General features: G+C 33.2%; 2 protein-coding genes across 2 annotated transcripts; both read left to right on the top strand.

Moving 5' to 3' along the window:
- The first annotated feature begins 564 nt into the window (after positions 1–564).
- LOC127718785 (uncharacterized) lies at positions 565–11,904 on the top strand. The gene is made up of 5 exons (XM_052224834.1): positions 565–735; positions 2,353–2,629; positions 3,778–3,977; positions 6,638–6,856; positions 11,716–11,904. The coding sequence occupies exons 1-5, from the start codon at positions 712–714 to the stop codon at positions 11,902–11,904; spliced, it is 909 nt and encodes a 302-aa protein (XP_052080794.1). The 5' UTR covers positions 565–711.
- Positions 11,905–12,345: 441 nt separating this feature from the next.
- LOC127718924 (uncharacterized) lies at positions 12,346–16,481 on the top strand. Its single transcript, XM_052225023.1, has 3 exons — positions 12,346–12,534; positions 15,637–15,859; positions 16,419–16,481. Exons 1-3 carry the CDS (start codon positions 12,393–12,395, stop codon positions 16,441–16,443), a joined length of 390 nt encoding a protein of 129 aa, XP_052080983.1. The 5' UTR covers positions 12,346–12,392; the 3' UTR covers positions 16,444–16,481.
- The last annotated feature ends 3,477 nt before the right edge of the window (positions 16,482–19,958 follow it).

Here is a 19,958-nt window from a genome sequence, read left to right as displayed (position 1 = left end):
TACTAAACTTAAACTAAGTTTTGGTTTGTTATTTCATTGCCAACATAGTGAGAATTATTGCAGTGGAAAAGAGATCTGTAAAGCAGTGAATATATTAAGGGTTTCATTATTCATCAAATTAACGTACCACAAGGCAATAACTTTCTTGTACCCTGTAAATCTTAATAATGATGTATTTTCACTTTATAACTAACTATAAGAAAATGTGATATGAGTGCCAATGAGACAAAGACTCTATCCAAGTCACAATTTGTAAAGTAAACCATTATAGGTCAAAGTACAGCCTTCAACACGGCCCATTAAGCACATTATATATAACAGGGAAGGTGCAAAACTAACTTTATATATCTCCATAACAGTGCAAAATAAATATGTGTGTAGCTTAAGTAATGATAAAAATAATGAAATTAATAGAAATTAAAACTGACATTGAAAAGAGAAATTTGTTTTTTGAGAGGATTTAGGGGGGAAATGTGGCAAATTTCAAAACTGTGATTTCAGTGCTTATATTGACTGGATTTTTTTCTATTATTAAGTTAAGTAAAACTTTATTTATAGAGAGATTGTTATCCATACAGATCAGAACATCTAGAATCTGATGATGAATAAGAGGGTATGGACAGACTCGAACTGATGTAGGAAATCAAAGAACTCAGGAAAGATCTTAAGACAGCACTTTCTGAACTTGACTTGTTTCGTACTACTGTATCCATGTCTGCAAAAGATTATGTCAGGGTAAGTTAACAAAAATTATGTTTTCGTCTGCCACTGAAATGTTTATTTAAATGTTCCTCTGTTAGTGTGTCAAATTCTGTTCACCAATTTTGACTTGTTAAAAGGGCACTAGGTACGAGATATATAAAAAAATCTAAATTATATTTTTTTTTGTTCAATCATTAATGGACGTGAATAAGTGAAATAATGATTCACTTTTAGCGGCCAGTATGGTTCAATTTTGTCAAATTAAGCTTAGAAACATTGATGATGAATTATTCACTTGCAAGTGAATAATTCGACCTCATTGAATCCGTATTCATGTGAACTTCAATTTAATCCCTTAGCTAGAGATGGATAACGCATGAATCGTGCGTGTTGAGTTATTTAAAGGAAAAGAATGTCAACATTGAAAGTGAAACGAAGGTAAATCATTTGATTGGCTGATTCTATCCACAAAACATCATTCTTATACAGGTAAAATGATATTAACATATATTTTTAATCTATGATATGAAATTAAACAGACCTAGAAAATTTCAAATGCACGATTTCCCTATCTATTTATATCTATATTTTTGTTTATATCGCTTATAAGATCATCGGTGGTGTTCGTAGGTCAACTCGATAGTGAATTAGATGGCGTCAAGACTAAAATACACACGAAAAGAAGCTACATATTCTTGAGCCCATGCCCTGTAAAGTATTTATTTTAGACTTTTATAATTTTGATAAATGTTTTACATTGTTATAAATAAAATATCAGAATTTGAGTCAAATCGGTGAACATGAATTTGACAGCTAGTGCTCCTTTAAACTTTAATTTGTTCAAGTTTTGAAATACTTGAAAGAGTTACTAAAAGTAATTAGATTTGTTCTGAACATGTTGAGATGAAAAATACTAGTAATGTGTCCATGTTGTTAAGCTATATCATATTTATTGGCACATGAATCAGGTTCTGTTTACTACTTTTCTTGCATTTTGATTTGCTGATGAAGTCTTACCCGTAAGCGCTATTTATTTTCTAAACACAAAACGTATAATACAACAGTTTTAGACTGTGCTCTTGGTCACCGTCTAATTCATTTTACGTAAAGCGTAAAACACACTAGTTGTCCTTAAGCCTAGTCAGGAACTGTGTAATTAGTCCGCTACCGAAGAAGTCAAAGGGGACTTTAGGTTGCACTCCGTCCGTCTGTCTCTGTCCTTCCACTAGTCCGGCAAATCAGTTTTCCAATTTTTTCTTTCTTTGTCCTTGAAGATATTGGTTTAATATTTGGTGTATTGTTTTATCATGACAAGTTCCAGATAAAATTAGAAAATTCACTTGATATTTGTTATATAGTTAACACCGTGCCAATTTATAGATCAAGTTAGCATTTTGTTTCCGTACAATGAATTTTTAACCGGTAGGGGACGATGTATTGCCATGTAATACTCACAGAATGCTTGTTTATATTTTATTCATAAAATTGTATGTGTCTTTGCATTGACAATTTAATGTCAATTTTGACTTAAAAGACATTTTTAGTCTACTGCAGTCTTTGGTTTCTTTTGTTTGATTAACATGGTAATGATGTGGGCTTAGGCCAGTTTGGGATGATAGTTTACCTTCACATATATTTTTATCAATGTAGAAAGTTATGGAGTCAAGAGATGATCTATCTCAGCAACACCATAAACATATCCAAACCATGCAGGACAGAACTCGTCAGGACTCAGAGACAAATCTGGCACAGTTACGTCTCAAGCATGAAGACGAGATTGAATATCTCAAACAACTTTACAAAACAGAGTTGGAGAAGAAAACAGGAGAAGTAAAGAGGGAGATGGAGAGAAAACTTGAGCAGGAGATAGACAGACTGATGGCTAAACATCAACAGGAAATAGAAATAGCCAGACTACAGGAACCAGGTCAGAGACTAAATCAGCATATAGGTCATTTGACTCAATCATTTATTTTCTAAGCAAAACCTATTGACATATATGAATATCTCAGGGAAGGTAAGAAATATGTAGTGAACACTTTTCAGAGTTGATAATCAGTGAACTGTACTCAGAACATACACTTGTTTCAACTGAAATTGTGGTTACCTTGAAAGAGGGACGAATGATACCAGAGGGACAGTCAAACTCATAGATCGAAAACAAACTGAAAACTTGGATGGAGAGTTGTCTCATTGGCACTCATACCACATCTTCTTATATCTATTGACAACGCCATGGCCAAAAATAAAAAGACAAACAAACAAATAATAGTACAGATGACACAACATAGAAAACTAAAGACTAAGCAACACGAACCCCACCAAAAACTGGGGGTGATCTCAGGTGCTCCGGAAGGGTAAGCAGATCCTGCTCCACATGTGGCACCCGTCGTGTTGCTTATTTTATTACAAATCCGGTAAATAGTCTAATTCGGTAAGTCACATTCGTGAAAAGGGAAGGGTATTGTAGTTACGACATAAGGAACAAATCCGATACCATCTGTGAAACGGTTATTCCATAACGGTCAACCAACCCGTGATGGCGTCCCTAAAATTTACGAAGGGATGACTTCAACTTCACCATTTGGAACTCTTGGTTTAATAGCTTCCTTGTGAGAAAAAATGGTTGGGAATATTTTAAACAATAGTTCTAGATTAAAAAAAATATTACTTTCAAAGTATTTGAATTAGACATAGATGTTACTTTACAGAAATAAAGGTACATATACTTCGCAAGGTCTGTCTTTAAATGAGTTCACCTTTACCTCATTCCGTGTAAGCATGAACATATTCTGTGTAAGGATTTAAGATTTAAAACTAAGGTAATGTATATCTTTGAGGACAGATAATTTATCAGTGGTCGTACATAATCTTAAGGTTGTAAAGGAATGATAATTTGTTACAAGACACATCTTGTAAAATTCAACACCATTTTAAGCGCTGCCATTTGGTATGTGTAGGGATCCAAGTAAATATGCAGTGAAATAGGGAAAGTTAAATCATTTTTTTGCAACTGTTAACTCATTTTTTTATTTATTTATGTTCATATTCAAGTGGTGGTTATCTGTATTTCAGTGCTGAGTGACACAATGACAATGGAAGCTGGCCGTCGTCTGCAGTCTGAAATGTCCCTGTCAGAAAAGCTTGACAATCGTTTGCTGCAATCATTACAGAGACAACCAGAGGGCGCCAGTGGTACAGACAACACTGATGTCAGTACTGGTGTATCCAGCACTGAAATGACAACTGATGAAAATGTGTCAACTAAGTTACAGGTGATTTAATTAGAACCAATTTTATTTGCTTTGGCTTTATCTTACTCTTGGTTACTGAAGTGGGAGATAATAGGGTTTGGTGTGTCCTTTAATTTATTAGTCATACTTTGTATTCACTCCTCCACTTTTCCACAATAATTATGAAAAGGATTTCAAAGAAACTATTCAACAGCTTTATACGCATGTTGCCACTGGACGTTAAGCAACCGACAATCAATCAATCAATTATACGCTCGTAGTTTGTTGGCTGACATAAAGGTGCCATCAATCAATTTGAAATGTTCAGTAGAATCCTTAGTGTACCTATATATATATATCTGTAACTCTTAACCACTTAAACTTTAACATAAAATTTTAATCTGCAACTTCTTTCAGATTTTTTGGAATAATTATTTGACTAACACAGCAAGAGCTGAGATATATTTAGAGATCCAATATTGAATATTATTAATTAACTACTCTATTATTGAACTTAATATGATGAAAACTGCCTATGCAATATAAAAGTGTCAATGCGGCCAATACAGAATAACTCGGCCAATATTGATTTTTAAGCTCACCTGGCCGAAAGGCCAAGTGAGCTTTTCTCATCACTTGGCGTCCATCGTCGTGCTTCGTCCGTCGTCGTCGTCGACGTCCGTTAACTTTAAAAAAAAATGTTCTCCTCTGAAACTACAAAGCCAAATTCAACCAAACTTGGCCACAATCATCATTAGGGTATCTAGTTTAAAAAATGTGTGCCATGATCCGACCTGCCAACCAACATGGCCGCCATGGCTAAAAATAGAACATGGGGTAAAATGCAGTTTTTGGCTTATATCTCTGAAACTAAAGCATTTAGAGCAAATCTGACACAAGTAAAACTGTTCATCAGGTTATGATCTATCTGCCCTGAAATTTTTAGACGAATCAGACAACCAGTTGTTGGATTGCTGCCCCTGAATTGGTAATTTTAAGGAAATCTTGCAGTTTTTGGTTATTATCTTAAATATTATTATAGATAGAAATAAACTGTAAACAGCAATAATGTTCAGCAAAGTACGATCTACAAATAAGTCAACATGACAAAATTTTTCAATTGACCCCTTAAGGAGTTATTACCCTTTATAGTCAATTTTTAACAATTTTTTCGTAAATTTTTGCAATCTTTTACAAAAATCTTCTACACTTAATCTACTGGGCCAAATAGAATTAAACTTAGCCACAATTTTCAATAGGGTATCTTGATTGAAAAATATATCCGATGACCCTGCCATCATGTCCGACATGGCTAAAAATGGAGCATAGGAATTTACTATACAAGTCTAAGGGAAAATTGTAAAAAAAAAAACAATTTCAAATGGTCACAATTGAAAACTAATATAAATAATGATAAGGGGTCTTCAGGAACTATTGTAAGTCTAGTTACTAGTTGGATGAACTGCTTTTAATTTAACTACTGGGCCAAATAAAACAAACTTGGCCTCAATCATTATTAGGGTATCTAATACTATTTATTATATTTAAACCTTTTTTTACATGATTTCCAAAACCACAGTAGATACAGGTGAGCGACACAGGCTCTTGAGAGCCTCTAGTTTCTGTATTGACCGAGTTCTGTTTCGGCCAATACAGGATTTCGGAACGTCTCTAGTTTTTAGATCGAAAGTCATGATAAACACAAACTTAGAGTAAACAGTCGTTTGGAATACGCAGGTAAATTTTCATTTACTCACCATAAACTTTCCGAAACGTTCAGTGTTGCATATATTTCAGGCTAAAGACGATCACGTTCATTTTAAAAGCATTTTGTTATCAGACAATTGAATTTTTTCAGGTTTGGGCAACGAGTAGATTATCACAAAGTTCATTTCTTGTCGACCTCAGGTACAAATCGATTTACTGTTAACTTTCGCTTCTCATGTTTTGTAAACTGTCATTTATTTTGCAACCCGAACCAGGCATATGCATTGTGGAAGGTTGACCTGTAATTATTCAAATCTTCGTTCTTCGGTCAGTTGGCTTATGGATAGTTGTATCATTTTCAATCATATTCAACTCCTACATTAATTGTTTTTAAATAATCAATTTGTTTCTGCATTACACATGCAATGGCAGTACCTTTCCAATTTCTATTTATGTGTTGCGTCTAAATATGAATTGTAACACTTTATAGTGACTGGAAAGGGTAAAAAAATTCATCAGATGAAAAAATGTAGAAGACACCTGGAAACAGCACCAGATCATTTGATATTGCAGCTTATAAATGGGAACTCAGATTTGGATAGTTTCACTTCTAGGTAAAAAATGTTTATCTCTTGTGAAATGAAATAAAAAAAATATGGTAACACTGTATTTAATTAATAAAGATATCATTATGTAAGTATTTCTGTATTGGCGTTGTTATTGGTCCTCGGACAGCTGCCTACAGCAAGCCTCGGACCAATAACAAGGCCAATACAGAAATACTCACGTAATAATATCATATTATTAGATAGATATGGGAGTTCGTTTACCTCTTACTGTTTACATTGTTTTATGTGTTGTGCTTTAACATGCTTGTAATATACCATCCTGTCCTTTACTGACCTACTTAAAGTTCTAGCTTGTGTACTTAATAAAAGATTGTCAGAATATGAGAAGATGAAATTAATGAAAAAGTACATGTTATCACATTTCAGATGTTAATGAATCGCCTCCACAGAGAAGGTGTACAGATGTTAAGTATGTCAGAGTTACAGTTCCTGAATTGTCACATGTCACCAACTCGGATTGATAAAGAAGTTGATGTAGAATTATTGAAAACATCATGGGAGAGCGAGAAACAAAGCTTACTGTCGGCTATACAATTACTCAAAGATCTTTTGGCACAAACACATAAACGCCGAGGACTTGAGAAGGTAAAATTAATTGCATTCTCACAATATTTGTATCACATGCTGTGGATTCATTATTAGTCATGGAGTACTTAATTTCATTGATTTCAGTGGTGAAGGTTTTAATATTCAACAAAATTCAAAATTTCTTGAATTTGTCAAAACCACAAAATAAAATACCATCTCATATACAATTTTTCTTCAAAGTCCAAAACCAGCTTATAGTGGGATGAGTGAGGACAGGCGAGAACAAGAGGGTACCTAAGTTTTTTCAATTTTTTACATCACTGGGTCGATACCTCTGCTGGTGGACTATCAGTCCCCGAGGGTATCATCAGCTCAGTAGTCAGTACTTCGGTACTGACATGATTTATAACAAATCTTTCTAAAATTGTCCGTTTATAAATTTTGAAATTATAAAGAAACTAAGGTTTCAACTCCCTCAGGCATAGTTGACCTTAGATGAATTTGGCTCTTTGTTTTATGTATTTTGTCATATAGCTCTTCAACTGTTTTGGTACTTATAAATCTCTCGGATTTCAAATGTTTGGCTTTGAGCGTTCCTGATGAAGGTAAATCTAGAAAAGCGCTTCGGACGCATGAAATTATTAAACGTGTTGTTTTTAATTTTTTACATCACTGGGTCGATACCTCTGCTGGTGGACTATCAGTCCCCGAGGGTATCATCAGCTCAGGAGTCAGTACTTCGGTACTGACATGATTTATAACAAATCTTTCTAAAATTGTCCGTTTATAAATTTTTAAATTATAAAGAAACTAAGGTTTCAACTCCCTCAGGCAAAGTTGACCTTAGATGAATTTGGCTCTTTGTTTTATGTATTTTTGTCATATAGCTCTTCAACTGTTTCGGTACTTATACATCTCTCGGATTTCAAATGTTTGGCTTTGAGCGTTCCTGATGAAGGTAAATCCAGAAAAGCGCTTCGGACGCATGAAATTATTAAACGTGTTGTTTTCAATTTTTTACATCACTGGGTCGATACCTCTGCTGGTGGACTATCAGTCCCCGAGGGTATCATCAGCTCAGGAGTCAGTACTTCGGTACTGACATGATTTATAACAAATCTTTCTAAAATTGTCCGTTTATAAATTTTGAAATTATAAAGAAACTAAGGTTTCAACTCCCTCAGGCAAAGTTGACCTTAGATGAATTTGGCTCTTTGTTTTATGTATTTTTGTCATATAGCTCTTCAACTGTTTCGGTACTTATACATCCCTCGGATTTCAAATGTTTGGCTTTGAGCGTTCCTGATGAAGGTAAATCCAGAAAAGCGCTTCGGACGCATGAAATTATTAAACGTGTTGTTTTTAATTTTTTACATCACTGGGTCGATACCTCTGCTGGTGGACTATCAGTCCCCGAGGGTATCATCAGCTCAGTAGTCAGTACTTCGGTACTGACATGATTTATAACCAATCTTTTTAAAATTGTCCGTTTATAAATTTTGAAATTATAAAGAAACTAAGGTTTCAACTCCCTCAGGCAAAGTTGACCTTAGATGAATTTGGCTCTTTGTTTTATGTATTTTTGTCATATAGCTCTTCAACTGTTTCGGTACTTATACATCCCTCGGATTTCAAATGTTTGGCTTTGAGCGTTCCTGATGAAGGTAAATCCAGAAAAGCGCTTCGGACGCATGAAATTATTAAACGTGTTGTTTTTAATTTTTTACATCACTGGGTCGATACCTCTGCTGGTGGACTATCAGTCCCCGAGGGTATCATCAGCTCAGTTGTCAGTACTTCGGTACTGACATGATTTATAACCAATCTTTTTAAAATTGTCCGTTTATAAATTTTGAAGTTATAAAGAAACTAAGGTTTCAACTCCCTCAGGCAAAGTTGACCTTAGATGAATTTGACTCTTTGTTTTATGTATTTTTGTCATATAGCTCTTCAACTGTTTCGGTACTTATACATCCCTCGGATTTCAAATGTTTGGCTTTGAGCGTTCCTGATGAAGGTAAATCCAGAAAAGCGCTTCGGACGCATGAAATTATTAAACGTGTTGTTTTAATTTTTTACATCACTGGGTCGATACCTCTGCTGGTGGACTATCAGTCCCCGAGGGTATCATCAGCTCAGTAGTCAGTACTTCGGGACTGACATGATTTATAACAAATCTTTCTAAAATTGTCCGTTTATAAATTTTGAAATTATAAAGAAACTAAGGTTTCAACTCCCTCAGGCATAGTTGACCTTAGATGAATTTGGCTCTTTGTTTTATGTATTTTTGTCATATAGCTCTTCAACTGTTTCGGTACTTATACATCCCTCGGATTTCAAATGTTTGGCTTTGAGCGCTCCTGGTGAAGGTAAATCCAGAAAAGCGCTTCGGACGCATGAAATTATTTAACGTGTTGTTTTCAATTTTTTACATCACTGGGTCGATACCTCTGCTGGTAGACTGTCAGTACCCGAGGGTATCATCAGCTCAGTAGTCAGTACTTCGGTACTGACATGATTTATAACAAATCTTTCTAAAATTGTCCGTTTATAAATTTTGAAATTATAAAGAAACTAAGGTTTCAACTCCCTCAGGCAAAGTTGACCTTAGATGAATTTGGCTCTTTGTTTTATGTATTTTTGTCATATAGCTCTTCAACTGTTTCGGTACTTATACATCCCTCGGATTTCAAATGTTTGGCTTTGAGCGTTCCTGATGAAGGTAAATCCAGAAAAGCGCTTCGGACGCATGAAATTATTAAACGTGTTGTTTTCAATTTTTTGTAATCAACTCTGCCTGCAGATTTCAATCCATATCCCTGAAACTTCTCAGGAAAATTGCACCTATGTTGAAGTTAACACCTAATATTATGGAATTGTTTGAAGAATTTTAATGCCCCACTTATATCCTGCTTCAGATTAAAGTTTTTGGTCAAGGTAGTTTTTATACGCCCGTTTACGGGACGTATTATGGTATACCGTTGTCCGTCCGCCTGTCTGTCCATCCGTCGTCGTCAACATTATATCTCTGAAACAAAAGCATTTAGAGTAAATCTGACATGGAGTAAAAATGTTGATTAGGTTAAGATCTATCTGCCCTGTCATTTTCAGACGAATCAGATAATCCGTTGTTGGGTTGCTGCCCCATAAATAGTAATTTTAAGGAAATTTTGCAGTTTTTTGGAAATTAAATTGAATATTATTCTAGATAGAAGTAAACTGTAAACAGCAATAATGTTCACTAAAATAAGATCTACAAATAAATCAATTGACCCCTTAAGGATTTATTGCCCTTTAAAGTCAATTTTTAACAATTTTTGGTAAATTTTTGTAATCTTTTTGAAAATTCTTCTCCTCTGAAACTACTGAGACAAATTTAACGAAACTTTGGCATAATCATCATTAGGGTATTTAGTTTCAAAAATGTGTCCGATGACCCCGCCTGCCTACCAACATGGCCGACATGGCTAAAAATAGAACATAGGGGTAAAATGTAGTTTTTGGCTTATATCTCTGAAACTAAAGCAACAGTATAATGGTTGCATTATTTCATGCATCAATTGTAAACAAAAATATCAGGTGAGCGACACAGGCTTCTTGGAGCCTCTAGTTTCGGACAGCAACTCAAAAACACTTTCCCCAATTTGCAAGAATCTTTAATGAATTGTTTATATCTATTGACATGAGTTCCCTTTAGACTTTTATAAATTTCATATTATTCATTTCCTAGTTATGGGGTTTTATTCATTAAAAAGGGGGATTTTCCCGTTTTCAGACAATAACTTAAAAATGCTTTCAGAAGTTTTCGTGAAACTTTGGCCAATTGTTTTTATCTATTGTTGTTAGCTCCCTTTCGATTTTTATACATTTTAGATTTTTCCTTTTCGAGTTGTGGAATTTTAATCACAAAAAGGGGGTGATCAACCAGTTTTCGGACGATATCTTTAAAGTGCTTTGGTGACTGAATTATACCTAATAAGATAACCACCCATTAGTTTTTCATAAATTTCTGATGAAATTGAGAAGTTATTTAACTTTATTCTTTGAAAATGTTTCGGGCGTATCTTGCACTCATGGCGCAGCTGTTTATTGATGAAGTTGAAGTCTAATCAACTTGAAACCTAGTACACATGATTCCTATGATATGATCTTACTAATTTTATTGCCTAATTAGAGTTTTGACCCTTAATTTCACGGTCCACTGAACATAGAAAATGATAGTGTGAGTGGGGCATCCGTGTACTTTGGACACATTCTTGTTTCACATTTATCAGGACTTTGGAACTTAGTTATTATGCAAAAAAATAATTTATACTCTGTTATTTTTCCTTAAATAGCATAGATATTACCAAGATCCTTTTGATAGAGATTATCATTACTTTGTGAGTCATTTAATGTGTTTTATGTCATTAGATTATCTTTGTACTAGAGTCACCATACCTTGAAACATGTCTTTCACCAATGTTTTGTACTGCATCAATATGTAAATGTCTGGTGTACACTGTTGCTTTAAAACCAGATAATTTTGTTAAGATTTCCTTGTTGGAATTTGTGTTGTAATAATGTTTGTTGAATATGTCAAATTGCTTTCAATCTGCTTAACGAGATTTTATTTATATAAAGATATGTAGTCTACCCTAAAATATTTTGCTATTATGTAAAAAAGCTTAGAAGGTAAATTTATGAAAATTACTTATTACTCATTCTATATTTACTGCATGTCTAATCATATAGTTACAATTAGAATAAGGAGAACTTTTTCAGAAAAAAATAGTAACAACATATAATAGCTCACTATCAGTTAGCTAGTTATTTAAAAAAGAATATTTGTGGTCTTCAATTTTATTGTTTCCTGGTAAAGTGGATTTTTTTTTTACCTTCAAATAAATGTTTATGATGTTGAATCTTGATTTTAGGGTCCTGGTGTATCTGATTGGAGAGGTGAACTTCTACAAGCCATAAGTTATGTATTTGCCAAAGAATGGGACACCTTATTGGCTGAATTAAGGTCACATGTGTTGTCTCACCCAACCGCAGATCTTTCTGAGATACAGAATTTGGAACAGAAAATCAGAAACCAGGTAATTAAGATAAGTATATGTTAAAGTTGATGGGTACGTGTTTAATATCCAGTGGCAAATAGTACATCTATATTAGGACAAGAACGTGTCAATATAATATTAAAGAATAAGACCAACACGTCGAATCAATTTGTAATGCCTAGTTAGTAAGAAAACAGTCTATAGGAAGACACTTCATCATACTTGCACATGCTTTTTACTGTGAGAAAAGTCTTTGCTGCTACCCCTAAGTGATGTAAGCTTACCTGGAAGGAAAAAAAATTCAAGTGTATGGTTTGATCCACATTAAAAAAATTGCATAATTAGTGATAGAAAATATGCAGACAAAAGGATAAAAAGAAAATGGAAAAGTTTTATAGAGTCTTAGCCAGTATCTTATAATGCTTGTCTTCTTCTTTCCAAACACATATTTACAATCAGCTTTGTTAAAGTAAAACAAAGATAACTAATTTGAACAGGAAAAACACCAGAAGTCCTCACTAGGCCAGATTTTCAACGCCGATCGTCAGTCAATGTTAGCGGAAATCAGAGATCTAAGAGCTCATACCAACATCTCTATGATGAAACATCAGGAAGAACGAGAGAAAATGTCAGAGCAGCTCAGTGGTTTAGAAGAACAAACCACAAGGAAAGAAAGACAAGCTAAAATACAAGGTAATTCATTTCTTCCTTAATAGCTTGAAGAGTTATATTTCATACGACTTTAAATCTTAATTTAAGTGTAGAATACAAAAGTTGAAGATGCTATTTATATTTAACAAAGAAGATGTGTATCATGTACTTCATTCATACGAAGGTAAGGCGTTACTATAACAAAATTCATGTACACCAGTCATTTTTTTCCAGTTATCAACTCATTGTTAATTGTAAAAGCATACTGTCACTGGAAAGGTTAGGTTTTGAAACAAAAAGAGTAAGGAATTTTGGTAATTAGGTCACTCATCTGAATCAAACTTTGTTCCTGAGCAATATTGGTTTTCATATTTAACAATTATTTGAAGATCTTTTAACAGTACTACGATATATATTTCTAATGACTTATAAAGGACATGTCTGAAGGTACTAAAATGATGATTAATTGACTACATACTTAAATATGATTGACACTGTAAATATGTATTTGTTTATGTGTGCTCATAAGTAGCATGCATTTTCCAGTATATTATATTATTTTAAATAGAGTTGTTAATATTTGATTTATACCTTGTACATGGAGAGATCTTTTATAGGCTATGTCTGTTGCTCAGTCCTTTTCATATCTTAATGAGTAAAATAAGTTTAAAATCTAAATCTAGTAATACTATAACATTCATATTACATGAACCAGTTTTGGTGGGGTCCATGTTGCTTAATCTTTAGTTTTCTATGTAGTGTTTCATGGAATTGTTTGTCATTTCTTAGTCTACCGTTTTTTGCAATTGCATTGTCAATATAAAAATGAGAAACTTTGGTATGATTGCTAATGAGACAACTCTCCACTAGTGACCAAAACAGTTTATTCGGTTATGAATAATCCTTTTGGTATTCTTGTCTCTTTTTAGCTCACCTTGCCCAATGGGCCAAGTGAGCTTTTTTCATCAATTGTCGTCCGTCGTCGTCCGTTAACTTTTACAAAAATCTTCTCCTCTGAAACTACTGGACCAAATTTAACCAAACTTGGCCACAATCATCATTGGGGTATCTAATTTAAAAAAATGTGCCTTCGACCCCGCTTGCCAACCAACATGGCCGCCATGGCTAAAAATAGAACATAGGGATAAAATGCAGTTTTTGGCTTATATCTCTGAAACTAAATCATTTATAGAAAATCTGTTACGAGGTAAAAATGTTCACCAGGTTTAGATCTATCTGTCCTGTCATTTTCAGACGAATCAGACGACCCGTTGTTGGGTTGCTGCCCCATAAATAGTAGTTTTAAGGAAATTTTGCAGTTTTTGGTTATTATCTTGAATATTATTCTAGATAGAGATAAACTGTAAACAGCAATAATGTTTAGCAAAGTAAGATCTACAAATTAGTCAAATGACCAAAATTGTCAATTGACCCCTAAAGGAGTTATTGCCCTTTATAGTCAATTTTTAACAATTTTTCATAAATTTTTGTAATCTTTCACAAAAATCTTCTCCTCTGAAACTACATAGACAAATTCAACCAAACTTGGCTACAATCATCATTAGGGTATCTAGTTTAAAAAAATGTGTCCGATGACTCCGCTTGCCAACCAACATGGCTGACATGGCTAAAAATAGAACATAGGGGTAAAATACAGTTTTTGGCCTATATCTTTGAAACTAAAGCATTTAAAGCAAATCTGATATGTACAATTGTTCATCAAGTTAAGATCTATCTGCCCTGAAATTTTCAGACGAATCAGACAACCTTTTGATGGTTTGCTGCCCCTGAATTGGTAATTTTAGGCAAATTTTGCAGTTTTTGGTTATCTTGAATATTATTATAGATAGAGATAAAATATAAACAGCAATAATGTTTAGCAAAGTAAGATCTACAAATAAATCGACATGACCACAATTGTCAAATGACCCCTTAAGGAGTTATTGCCCTTGAAATTTAATTTTTTACAATTTTTCGTAAATTTTTGTAATCTTTTACAAAAATCTACTCCTCTGAAACTACTGAGACAAATTTAACCAAACTTGGCCACAATCATCATAAGGGTATCTAGTTTTAAAAATGTGTCCGATGACCCCGCCTGCCAACCAACATGGCTAAAAATAGAACATAGGGGTGAAACGCAGTTTTTGGCTTATATCTCTGAAACTAAAGCAAAAGTATAATGGTTGCATTATTTCATGCATCAATTGTGAACAAAAATATCAGGTGAGCCACACAGGCTACTTGGAGCCTCTAGTTTTTGTTTAAAGTCATATGAAACGAGTGACTGTTAAAAAATAAAGTTAATCCAATTCTTAAACCAATGCATGCATATATCATAAACTTAGTCTTCTGTGCTCGATTTTATCATTTTTACGCATCCATTTCGAATAATCGTCAAAACAATATTTCACTCGATCAGTTTTTTTTTGAAAATATGGTGGCTAATTGATGGTCCTGTTTTTAAGCCGAAGTTTACCGATTGTCACCTTTGTAAACAATCAACAAAGAAGCATGGATATTCAAGTAAGCACGTGTATAACATGTACAATAAGATATATATTTTTTCGATGACGGAGCGATGTTTACGTTTGTTGACTCTCTCTGCCAATTTGGTGTTCCCTTTCGCACTTGCGTAATTGAGATCAGGGGATTTTTACGAGAAAGGTCACGCTGAGGTAACTGCATACGGAAAACATGTCGGCGAATTGTTGGCTGGAAGCGAACAATTCAGAAAAAAGTAAATTTCTTCAAAATTTGGACAAATTAAAGAATTTTCTTCAGAAAAAAAGTATATGTACATAAGTTTAATAATGAAAACTAGCCATTTAGTTATAAAATACATATGCGTCATTTTTGTTTTTAATTTGAAGTTTTATTTGACTTTAAGCACATTTTTAACACTGCAGTTTGTAACATTTAAGTTTTTTTTTTGATAAATTGATATATTTAAATTTTCTAAACCTATGTGGGTACAAAACATCCAAGACAGCTATACATAAATAAAAAGACAAATCGATTTATCATTTATAATTTGAATTTTTTTTTCAAGTCAAATCTGAGTTTGAAGTTGACTCATAACAAGCAAAATAGTAGAATTTTTTTTAATCATGGTTACACATTCTTCATTTTTTTAAATTTCAGCACAAATGTTAGAATTTAAGTTACAGCAAGAAAAAATACTCAAAGATGATGTCAGATCTCGTTACGATATGGAATGTGAAAGAAAAAGTGAGTTATCTACCCTGTTGTCCAGAGAGAAGAATCATAATCTTGATCTTCAGAAAGAAACTTCCAATCTACAGTATCAGATCTCCAAACTGAAAGACGCACTTGAGAGAGAACAAAGTAGATTTGTTTCCGTATCGTAAGTACACTGAGATGTTACACAGTGTGCTTTTATTATTTGAATATCTAAATGTTACTTCTTCACATCAAACTGCAATGTCTGCACTTTTTGTCAAATTTTAGGTGAACTATTTGTCTTAGACTTCTTTTTATACTTTAAATCATGTAAATTGTTCATATCAAACTTGTATTTTTGTACTTTCATCATTTTAAAGAAAAAATTCAAAATGATACAAGTTAAAAGTTCATATTCAAGTAAATGCAAATTCTATTTCTTTACATCTTTTTTTTTTTTGGTATTCAGAAGAAATAAGTACAAACTGTTTTAAGAAAAGATTTGTTGCAGTTTGATGCATTTAGTGGTTTTAGTTTGTGAGCTTTGGTTTTATTGTTTTGGAATATATAAAGGATTACATTTCCTAGCAAAGGAAAGGTGATGCATGTATTTAAAAGATTGTTAGGTAGAATGTTTTTTTATTATAAAATTTATATGACTCATTTTTTTTCATTCTTTTCCAAGCACTGAGATAAACATTTGTATATGATAATTGTATCAATGGTAATTTTACTTTCTATAGGGAAATGTGGGATTCTTTGGTGTAAGTTACTGTGTGTATGCTTTGTGTAAGTCTAGTATCTTTATGTGGTATAAAAAAGAAGATGTGGTATGATTGTCAATGAGACAACTCTCCACAAGTTACCAAATGACACAGAAATTAACAACTATAGGTCACCGTACGGCCTTCAACAATGAGCAAAGCCCATACCGCACAGTCAGCTATAAAAGGCTCCAAATGACCATATAAAACACTTCAAACGAGAATACTTACGGCCTAATTTATGTACAAAAAATGAACGAATAACAAATATGTAACACATAAACAATTGACAACCACTGAATTACAGGCTCCTGACTTAGGACAGACACATACATACAGAATGTGGCGGGGTTAAACATGTTAGCGGGATCCCAACCCTCCCCCTAACCTGGGACAGTGGTGTAACAGTACAACATAAGAACGAACTATAAAAATCAGTTGAAAGAGACTTAACGCATCAGATGGATAAAAATACAAAATACAGATCTGAGAGTACTCGCAGTTACTGACAGCTAGTTCAAAGCCACTAACAACTAATAAACAAAATCATGCATCTAAGACTAGATTATCAATCCGTACACATCCAACATCCAATGGATTTAGTGTAAACGTCATAAACAGTCAGAAAAAAACATGACCTTGTGCAATGCCAAGGTACAGGTATCGACAGATTGTAGATCCATGAATGTGTATAATGTATATAACAATAATTTTTAGTTTGCTTTTAATTTACTGATAACAAAATCAATATAAGTACCAATAAAAACAATATTTAATGATCTAATTACAGTGTTGAATTGGTAACCTTTTAGAATAAGTTTATTTAAAGGATCGATAAGTTTACCAGGATCGTTTCTAAATTTCCGGGCACGGTAAACAATATTGCCGTAAAAATGAGAATGTGCAATCCCGTTTGAAATAAGTTTTCTACAGGTACAACCAAACTCAAAACCAAATCTTTATATCTGTGGAAGAATTTAGTAAAGGTTTTAAGTAATTTGTGGTAACGAAATCCCTGGCTTAATAATTTACCAGTAAAACATAGATTACGTTCGTTTAAATCAAAAACGTCACAACAGACACGGGCATAGCGAACGAGTTGTGAAATATAAACACCGTAAGATGGTGCCAAAGGAACATCACCATCCAAGAGGGGAAAATTAACAATAGGGAACGACAAAATCGTCCCTTTTGTCGTAAATTTTAGAGTGGAGTTTCCCGTGTAAAACCGAAATATGTAAATATAGGAAAGGACAGTTGTTACCGTTTAAATTTGATTTATTTAAAGTAAGTTCCTTTGGGTAAATATACCTATTCATTTGTCAATTTTCACATCTATCAGCTTGGTTCTCAAATGAATGATATTTAATCTTCAATGGATATGAATAAAAACTGCAAAGTTACATGGAGTAAAATTTGAAAATGCTGGGATGTGAAAATAACAATAGTCACTGTAGTAAATTAACACTGCATAGAAACTGTGTTGTTTTATTAATAATTAATACTGACTTGTGTAACTGTAAAATATATAACACTGCTGTATCTTTCTTCTTTATAAGACTGCACCCTTAATGATAATATTATTTTGAGTGCCTCCCATCCCCCCTCCTGATAAATTTTGGAATAGTCTGGATATGAATCAGATACAATTGTCTTGGTATATCTTTGACCACTGATTTGTCCTGATTATTCTTAAAATTGACAATCTCCCCTATATCTTACTAAATGTGGTGATACTGTAGCGCGCAAGAGCTATATGGTAGATAAGGTAGTCAGCAAACTCCCAAACAATAAACGTACTCAATACCTTGACCTAAGACTAAATCTCAAATCAGAACCAACTGAAGTGACACAATATACCAGAAATATTGGCCGGAAAAGTAATCTCTATGTCTCGCTAGATTTGTTAAAATCTAAAGCATATAAGAAAAGGGAAATACGAATTCAAGTTCAATCCTTTATTATTGGCATGGTGTTATGGTCACTTTCAATATATATAATTGACTATTTAGAACTACTGTTTACCAATAAAAATATGAATAAAGATAGTGTTCTTTTATTATTTGACTAGGGTTTTCTTCAGATACACTGACACTGGTATATAACAATGAGACCAGTAGCAAATATTACATATAACAAATAGACAAGTGTACTAGAGACTTTACTAGTAGCGTATGTCTAATATTAAACAAGGTATATCTGAGGTATATGTATAACACTTAACTGTTTAACTGAGTACTTAACTTCTGAGTTTAAATTGCGTAACGTTAGATAAACAATAAGAATATTTAACAGTTTAATACACAAGAAAGTGTGCTAGCTGACTGTGCTAGAGCGTTATCAAGTGAACGAAATTTAAATAGGCAAGTGTGCTAGCTGACCCTGTGCTAGAGCGTATGCCTAAGATCTAAAGGTTTTTAATGAATTAAATTCTCTATTGTAAATGTTATAACTTTAGTACACAAGAAAGTGTGCTAGCTGACCCAGTGCTAGAGCGTTATCAAGTGTACAACATTTAGATAGGCAAGTGTACTAGCTGACCCTTTGCTAGAGCGTATGCCTAAGATCTAAAGGTTTTATTTATGTTTTACTTGTTTTAAATATTTATCTGTTTAATACACAAGAAAGTGTGCTAGCTGACCCTGTGCTAGAGCGTTATCAAGTGTACAAAATTTAGATAGGCAAGTGTGCTAGCTGATTCTGTGCTAGAGCGTATGCCTAAGATCTAAAGGTTTCTAAGATTTACTTGTAAATGAGTGTACAAATAGTTTTATACAGAGATAATACGTTAATCTCAGTTTATTCAAATTTAAGGTATAATGACAATTGTGCTAGAGACTTTACCAGCAGTGTCTGCCATTTAATTTATCTCAAAGTTTACTCAATACAGTGTTTATCAGTAATTTGGTTTTCTTATTTACTTCAAGACAATTGCTAGAGACTTTACTAGCAGTGTAGTCCTGAAACCCTTATCCTTATCTCAATTACTTAAATCAAGACAAATATACTAGAGACTTTACTAGCAGCATATGCCCTTTATCCTTATATCCTTATTTATTTAGTTATTTAAACAAAAACAATTGTACTAAAGACTTTATTAGTAGCATATGTCTTGTGTCCTATATCCTACTTGACTTATTTATCCAATAATTTATCACAAAACAGGTGTACTAGAGACTTTACTAGTAGCGTATGTCTTGTGTCCCTTTTGCCTTATTTATTATTTATTTAAATTATGTAAAGCAAGACAAGTGTACTAGAGACTTTACTAGTAGCGTATGTCTTATAAAATAGAGAACAATAAAAGTATAACAAAGAACTCTCAGATATACCTTTAAAAACCTATAATATAGTATATAACTTAAATGCAGAAATGATTTGATTGACTTTGGACTCTTTCCGGTAAAAATGTACTTAATCAAAACTTTCCAATTCCAAAACAATGAAATTTCGAACCATAAATTCGTAAACTAGCCTTTTAAAATTACTATTGAAAAGAAAATCAACTTCTTAAAATTT

The sequence above is a fragment of the Mytilus californianus genome, unplaced genomic scaffold (assembly GCF_021869535.1).
Source record: "Mytilus californianus isolate M0D057914Y unplaced genomic scaffold, xbMytCali1.0.p SCAF_10, whole genome shotgun sequence".
NCBI classification, from domain to species: Eukaryota; Metazoa; Mollusca; class Bivalvia; order Mytilida; family Mytilidae; genus Mytilus; species Mytilus californianus.
Note: the sequence above shows the minus strand (reverse complement) of the source record. Positions and strands in the feature narration are given on the sequence as shown.

Coding starts and splice junctions, on each gene's coding strand:
- LOC127718924 (XM_052225023.1), top strand. CDS start 12,393: ATGTTAGCGGAAATCAGAGATCTAAGAGCTCATACCAACATCTCTATG. Junction 12,535..15,636: donor AAGACAAGCTAAAATACAAG/GTAATTCATTTC, acceptor TTTAAATTTCAG/CACAAATGTTAGAATTTAAG. Junction 15,860..16,418: donor AGTAGATTTGTTTCCGTATC/GTAAGTACACTG, acceptor TACTTTCTATAG/GGAAATGTGGGATTCTTTGG.
- LOC127718785 (XM_052224834.1), top strand. CDS start 712: ATGTCTGCAAAAGATTATGTCAGG. Junction 2,630..3,777: donor AGCCAGACTACAGGAACCAG/GTCAGAGACTAA, acceptor TCTGTATTTCAG/TGCTGAGTGACACAATGACA. Junction 3,978..6,637: donor ATGTGTCAACTAAGTTACAG/GTGATTTAATTA, acceptor ATCACATTTCAG/ATGTTAATGAATCGCCTCCA.